At 31.7% G+C, this 8,139-nt stretch overlaps 1 protein-coding gene across 2 annotated transcripts; it reads left to right on the top strand.

The window, feature by feature from the left end:
• Positions 1 to 2,250: 2,250 nt before the first annotated feature.
• Positions 2,251 to 6,783, top strand: LOC106768764 (probable methyltransferase PMT2). Of its 2 annotated transcripts, none has more exons than XM_014654075.2 (7): positions 2,251 to 2,315; positions 3,292 to 3,943; positions 4,076 to 4,286; positions 4,464 to 4,758; positions 5,008 to 5,379; positions 5,636 to 5,713; positions 6,140 to 6,783. In XM_014654075.2, exons 2-7 carry the CDS (start codon positions 3,299 to 3,301, stop codon positions 6,366 to 6,368), a joined length of 1,830 nt encoding a protein of 609 aa, XP_014509561.1. In that variant the 5' UTR covers positions 2,251 to 2,315; positions 3,292 to 3,298; the 3' UTR covers positions 6,369 to 6,783. The 2 variants fall into 2 exon arrangements, with proteins under 2 accessions (XP_014509561.1, XP_014509558.1); XM_014654072.2 differs by lacking the exon at positions 2,251 to 2,315 and adding an exon at positions 2,329 to 2,555.
• Positions 6,784 to 8,139: the final 1,356 nt, after the last annotated feature.

The following is an 8,139-nucleotide window of genomic DNA, read 5'->3' as shown; positions in this document are numbered from 1 at the left end:
ACCAAAAAATGTGCAAACATAATGTCTATTAGCCCTTAGGTAAAATAATATAAATTTACCACTATCCGCTAACACACCTAATCTGAAAGTTGTGATTACACTATATTTTCCTTTTGTTCTATAGATGATGATTTGGGACTTTGTGAGTAAATAAAAACAATTCTTTATATAGATAAGAATAAAAAATATGGAATAAATAATTGAAGCAATGGCCCTCTCACACACAAATCTGTGTTTTTGTCCTTTTACCATAAAATATTATCATTTCACTTTCTTCTCTTGTCGGTGGCTACTTAAACCCTAAGTCATAGTACAAATAAACAATTATTTTCCTAAAACATCCTTACAAAATGTAATCAATAAAGAAAAACAAAGGATTAAATAAAAAAAAAAACCTGAAGAGAGAAAAAAAGTTATTCTAGATTGGTTGTTGTCAATATAATTCTTTATGACAAAATAATTAAAATGTCAAAATAAGTTAATCTCTTGGACTAACACTATTCATATAATAATTACTATGACATATAAATTTGATAACTTTCTATGCAAAATTTATCCTGAAATTATAGCTTGATCTTATTCTTTTTTTAGATTAAGTAAAATTTACTTTGCAATAAATGCTTGTATTATTGTGGTAGCATAAAGTGTTCTATACCTGGTACTCTCCTGTCAATAAATAAAGACATACAACCTCGATTTCTGTACCTATTGCATCACACTTGTCTCTTGCTCTACTTCAACTAACTTTTAAGATTTTAATTTCTTAATTTGGAAACTAAACCTAGGATTAGGACAATACACATACATTTATGTAACAAAATAACAACTTTATTGCTTTTGATATTAAATATTTTTTAACTAATGTTAGTCACTTTAACAAATATAAACCATAAAATAATTTTGTTGATTTTTTATATTTTATATAGATTTTACTAGTTTTATTTGTATTTTTTTTAATACATTATTGACTAACAAAATCTTAGTACAACATTTTTACATTTGGAACAAAATCTTAGAGTTTTTGTACGATATTTTAGTCACTCCAAAAAGTTTAATTATTGAGAAATGACATATCAAGCTTTGGGACCAATAAAATTACCCTTTTTAATTAAACTTACATTGGAAATTAATAACTGTACTCTTATATTAATTTTGATCAAGACAGTGCATAAAACAAAGAAGAGGAAATAAAAACAGCCCCACTATTTCAAACATACACCAATTATAGCTGTCTATGAATCTCTTCTGAACTTTTTCAGCAAATAAAACATATTTAATGATAATTTTTGGTAATGTTACTGGGAGATTGCAAATTTTCTACACATTCGAATAGTGCAAAAAAATATCTTTTAAAAGGAGATAAAATTATTCCAAGAATATTTTTTAAAAATTAATTAATTTTAAAGAATCTTTAAAGATAAATATTATAACTCAAACAAGTAAAATAAAAAATTAAATTAAATTCACCTAGATGCAACTAATATGTTTAATACAAAATATTTAATTATTAAAATATTTAATTTTAAAAAATTTTTAAAGAAAATTAATTAATAAAAAATCATAAAAAACAAGTAAAAACATAATGTTAAAGGAATATTCGACTAACACACACTTTAATTAAAATAACTGCAAAGTTAAAATTTTCCATTTGATTGTTTAGCTAAAATAATAATAAAAAAACTGACAAACCTCTTTTTTTTATTTGCTATCTCCTTTATTTTAAAATTATATACTTTAATTTTTATATTATTTCAAATCTTTGATAAAAAAAAAGTATAAGAGAGAGTAAAATGAATTAAAACACTTAAACTATGTTGATCTAAAGGTATATACTTTTTTGTCATAAAGTAAAATTAAAAGCAGATCACATAATTTTATTATTTAATAATTAAATTTATCTACCAATTTTAGTTTAATTAATTACTTTAACTATTTCCAACTTTCAACTACTTTTTATTTTATTTTGAAGCAACTCTTGCAATATGTATGAATTAACTTATTCCCTGTTTATTTCTTATTATTTAATATTTAATTAGGACATGATAGACTTGTATTTTAAGAATCACAGAAGAAGGATAAGGAATTGGTGGGTAAGATTTACTAATAATCTCTGAAAAATAAAGATATAAAATGAAATAAAGTAAAAGTGTACACAATCTCATAATTTAGCAGCAGATGACAGAGAAGGGATTGGAAGCTTTATCTTTATAATTTTCCCACTTTTCCTTGTATGTTTGTTTTTGACTGCATGTAATATTAAGACCTCTTACAGAGTTTACATAATACTAAAAACATCTTTACCAGAATTCACAAAGGTCGACTTTTGTATAGTCATATGTTTTAAGTTTATACTAGCATTTCTAGCCGTAGTAGGTTTTTATTGCTCTCTCTTTCCCACTCTTTCTTCGGTGCAGCATGTACGAAATTCATTGTTTTGTTTGATTGCTTAGAAAAAGAAAACATTTCTCAAAATTTTCCTCTTTCCTTTACTCTTCTCTCTTTGGAATTCCAGATCTCCAAACTACTGACTGTTCTTCCCCATTTTCATATGCTCAGTAAGAGATCTTAACTTCTTTCAGCTAAATTTTCTTCCTTTCTTCTACTTATTGTCCTTGTCTTTTCGAATTCGCTTTCTTTCTTCTTGGGATCTAAGGTTGAGTCTTTTATGTTTCATTATGTAGCTGAAGTTGTTTTTGTTTACTTTGTTTAAGTGGGTATTCATGTATAGCTCTTAATTTGGTGGTTTCCTTCAGAGTATGTTGTAGGAGTTCGTGTTCCTTTCGCCTTCTGGGTTAGTTAAGATGTCTGTATGTTTTTTCTTTTAAGTTGGTGTTGTTGTTGGTGTTGTGTAAATGCTTCTATTTCCTTATTAGAGAGCCAAGAGAAAGAAGTGAAATTTATGGAGCTTAAGCTTCACACTGCTGAACAGATCTGGAGCTCACTTTTAAACTCTCTCGTCTTTTCCTTTTTAACAACTGTCACTGTGTATTACTGACTAGTTAATAATTTCTTCAGGGCACTGATTGAAAGTGGCTTGGTTTTGTTGATTGGTGTGATTGGAAGTTTCTTACCTTCAATGTTAGTTAAGTGATAACCGATGAGTTGAAGATCAGTAGTTGCATATTTTTTTCCTGTGTATGATTGCATCATAAACTTGCAACGTGTCTGTTATCTTCATTAGAAGCAAAATTTATCTAATTTTGACATGAGATTTTTATGCTAGATATTTAGTGGTTGTTGTGGATTACAGCCTTGGTATTGCTGTTCTGAATAAGAATTGACCCTTTTCAGGTTCTAAATGGCCAAAACAAGTTCAGCTGATGGTAGGACTAGAAGCTCTGTACAGATCGTCATAGTAGTTGGTCTGTGCTGTTTCTTCTATATATTAGGAGCGTGGCAGAGAAGTGGTTTTGGAAAGGGAGATAGCATAGCTTTGGAAATTACCAAGACTAATGCAGAATGTGATATAGTTCCAAATTTAAGTTTTGACTCCCACCATGGTGGAGAAGTTGGTGAAATTGATGAAGCAGAATCAAAGCCTAAGGCATTTAAACCATGTGCTGCTCGCTATACTGATTACACTCCCTGTCAGCATCAAAAGCGTGCCATGACCTTTCCTAGAGAAAACATGATCTATAGAGAGAGACACTGCCCCCGAGAGGAAGAGAAGTTAAAGTGTATGATCCCTGCACCCAAGGGGTATGTTACTCCATTTCCTTGGCCGAAGAGCCGTGACTATGTTCCATTTGCTAATGCTCCCTACAAGAGCCTTACAGTAGAGAAGGCTATTCAGAATTGGATCCAATATGAGGGAAATGTGTTCAAGTTTCCTGGTGGTGGAACACAGTTTCCTCAAGGTGCTGATAAATATATTAATCAAATTGCGTCTGTGATACCTATAACTAATGGGACAGTGAGGACAGCGCTAGACACCGGTTGTGGGGTATATTTTTCATCTCAAATTCCTGATGAATTTTTCATCTCCTTGGCTGTTCTTGTACATTTTAATGTTATAGCTGCATGCCTGCATTATTACTTTTTGGATATGTATTCTTATGTCAGGTTGTTTGCTCAGGTTGCCAGCTGGGGTGCATATCTTTGGAGCAGAAATGTTATTGCCATGTCGTTTGCACCAAGGGATAATCATGAAGCACAAGTTCAGTTTGCTCTTGAAAGAGGTGTCCCTGCTGTCATTGGCGTTTTGGGGAGCATAAAGTTGCCCTATCCATCAAGAGCCTTTGACATGGCTCATTGTTCTCGCTGTTTGATACCTTGGGGAGCAAATAGTAAGAACTTCACATTAAATACTATCTTTTAATATATAATCTACTTGTTGTAAATAAGAAACCATGGCCCTGCTTTCCCATTCTTTTTTCTCCTGCTTCTGATTGATTTTTGAACTTGCATTGTTTTATTTGAGTTACCAACTGTTTAAAACTGCATTTTGGGCTATTCATTTGCAGATGGGATATATATGATGGAAGTTGATCGTGTTCTAAGACCTGGTGGTTATTGGGTGCTCTCGGGTCCTCCAATCAATTGGAAGGTTAACTACAAAGCCTGGCAGAGACCTAAGGAAGACCTCGAGAAAGAACAAGGAAAGATTGAAGAGATTGCTAAGAAACTTTGCTGGGTGAAGAGGTCGGAGAAGGCTGAAATAGCCATTTGGCAAAAGGTTGTAGACTCTGAATCATGTCAGAGGAGACAAGATGATGACAGTGTGGAATTTTGCAAGTCCTCAGATGCCGATGACGTCTGGTATGTTTGCTACATTTTTTAGTTTTATAATTTTAGATTTTAATGGTTTAGTTTTGATATTCCCTTTACTTTTTTCTACCAGTCATGAAAACAAACATACATGTACATTTATGCATAAAACCTAAATTGATGGGATAAAAAGCTGATATTTATACATATAGTTCTGTCCTTTAAATGTGAGCACTGCTTAACTTTGTTCTGAAATTAAGTGGTGTACTGAGTTAGAATGGCTTTGTTCTGTGGCTATAGGTATAAGAAAATGGAGGCCTGCATTACTCCAAGTCCTGAAGTTTCTGGTGGGAATCTTAAACCATTTCCAAGCAGGCTTTATGCCATTCCTCCAAGAATTGCAAGTGGCTCAGTTCCTGGAGTTTCCTCCGAGACATACCAGGATGACAACAAAAAGTGGAAAAAGCATGTAAATGCGTACAAGAAAACTAATAGACTGTTGGACTCGGGAAGGTACCGTAATATTATGGATATGAATGCCGGATTGGGTAGTTTTGCTGCTGCTATCCATTCTTCAAAGTTATGGGTCATGAATGTTGTGCCTACTATAGCTGAGACAAATACACTGGGTGTGATATATGAACGAGGACTAATTGGCATCTATCATGATTGGTATGGTTTCATAATTTTATCCCATTTTATTCGTGTCTGCTCTTAATCTGAATTATTGAAATACATTTTATGACTATTTTCATATACTATCATTTAATAATTCTCAAAATAGCTGTAATATAATATCATGTGAAGTTGTTTGCTGATGATGCTATATCATGTGCTTTTTTTGTATTGAATTGTGATTAACCATAGTTTGTGAATTTTTAGCAGTCAGTTTTGTTAAAGATCTTTCTTCGGTTCATTTTTCACCCAGGTGTGAAGCCTTTTCCACATATCCACGAACATATGACCTCATTCATGCTCCTGGTCTCTTTAGTCTGTACAAGGATAAGTAAGTTTTCTTCTGTCACTATTCAACTTGTTAACTTATAATTGAAACTGCAGTCACCTGTTAATCCTTATCTGTGGCCTGCTTAGCTTGTGATTATAGTTTAGATGATATTTTACGGTGCCGTGTGGGGAATTAGGTGGTAATGTCATATTTCTGTCTTTTTGTTTCATTCAGTAATAAATTTTGGGCGTGTAAAAATATTGTATTGGAAGTCTAAAATAGGACACATGAAGAAGTAACTGTTAACATGTGTGGTATGGTTGTAAGATAATCATGTCCTATAGAGTAGATCTTGTAATTTTGAGGTTGAGATATTTGGACTTGGCATACCATTAGCAGAAACACTAGTTATTTAGTTGACTTTGCTTACAGCAATTGTGTGTTCATTTCCTGTGCCTCAATCATGTGTGTGAGAATCAAATGCAGATGCAATGCAGAAGATATTCTTTTGGAGATGGACCGGATTCTGCGACCAGAAGGAGCTGTCATATTCCGTGATGAAGTGGATGTGTTAATTAAGGTAAAGAAAATAGTTGGAGGAATGAGATGGGATACTAAAATGGTTGATCATGAGGACGGTCCTCTTGTTCCTGAGAAGGTTCTGATTGCTGTTAAGCAGTATTGGGTTATTGGTGAAAATTCCACATCAACATAATAATCACTGAACGAAAGTTGAAATTCTGGTTTGCCCTTTGGCTACCAGTACCTTTCTGCATACCATTTTCACAGAATTCATATGGTATTTGGGCTCAATTGGTCATTGCAACTGTGACAGAGTTAACGGTTAAAGAAGTTTTGCACAATTGTCACTTACCTAAGTTTATATGTTGTTAATTTATTGATGAAGAAAGCTACAAACCTATGATTAAGGTTTATGCCACTTGGCAATTTTTGGAGCAAGTTACTATATCTTGTACAATGTTGCATTCAGAAGTGAACACCATCTCAACCTCTTTCTCACTTCCTCTTTATAGTTATATTCATTAGGTTTAATAAATTGAACCCTATATTTGGACATGTTTTCTTTTAGTCTGTACACCTATATAAACTCTAAGTTTTAGTTCTTAAAATCAGTATCTTTCTTTTGTCTTTTTGCTCTCATTTGTTAAAGTTTTGTGGTTAACTTTCTATATCTAGAAAACTCTGTTTTAGTTTTTCTTCAAGGAATGATTTTTAATATTTTAATCAACTTTGGTATTTTAAAATTATCTCAAAATTTAAACTGGTGATATTTTAGGTAATTTGTTAAACCACTTACTATTTTTTTTTTTTCAATTGTTAAATTGTCAGAACTTAAAACTTTGAGATGTTGGTAAGATGTGCAGTTATAGGAGGTGATTTCTATTGTAAGATATATTGAGTGTCTGACAATTTAGCTGTAGTTGGATATGCTTAAAGTGACATATGTGCTTAGGTTAGGCTGTGACATTTAATGGCTTTATGAGGAATATGGTAAAAATTATAATGATTTAACTTTATCGATGCTTTGATTATTTCTATAGGGAAGAGATGCACAATGAACAAAAAGAAAAAGAACAAATAGAGGGGTTTATCAATGATTAATTTTATCAACTAGGCTTGGATTAAGCTAGTTATGATTTTAAGCTTATATGGTGTCATGAACTCAGTTTCTTTGGCACATTAAATCACATTCATTACTTCAAATTGACCTACTACTTGAATAAAGTAATAGAAATATGGCAGAGGGTCTTTCTTATCCATGCTTGATTTGATTTTTTGTTAGAATGTGGCATAAACAAATGATGTGACAATTTGTCAATGTTGTGTCTGGTTGGGACTGGTTGCTTGAGTTGCAGGGCAATTAATACCTGTGCCTCTCGCATTCAACATATTTGATTTTAGGGGTTTCATTTTTCTCACCCAAGATATATATATTTTTTTTCTTTTTACGAGATTAATTAGAGAGTTTCCAACTACAACGGCTTCAAGAATGAATAAATATTTTCAAGAATTTACACACTATACCCTAAATATTGCTGATATTGTTTTATTAATGTATCATATATTATTCAGTTGAAAATTTACATAAAATTAGAGAACAACATCGACCATGTATGTAATACGATGGGCAAGTTTTCTTCTAAATTTTTTAGTTTTCTGTTTTCTGATGTAAGGGAAGATTAATCCTACCAAGATTCATTTAAAATTCATACAGAACAATGAGCACTTGTAATATGAGTTCAAAGTGTACATAGCATATACTAAAAAATGAAAGTGTTCATATACTAAAAAATGAATGTCAAAGACATTGTAGAGAGACCTTTATGGACATAAGATTGAGGTTTTTTTTGTAGTTGGTAATCTACTCAAGATTAAAAGATTTAAACAATAAGTTACTTTTTTTTTTTTGGAATCTATTGCAAGAAAGTGAGATTGAGCTTATTTTTTATAAAGCATTGTTTGAA

Source organism: Vigna radiata, chromosome 7, assembly GCF_000741045.1.
Source record: "Vigna radiata var. radiata cultivar VC1973A chromosome 7, Vradiata_ver6, whole genome shotgun sequence".
Lineage (NCBI taxonomy): Eukaryota > Viridiplantae > Streptophyta > Magnoliopsida > Fabales > Fabaceae > Vigna > Vigna radiata.
Note: the sequence above shows the minus strand (reverse complement) of the source record. Positions and strands in the feature narration are given on the sequence as shown.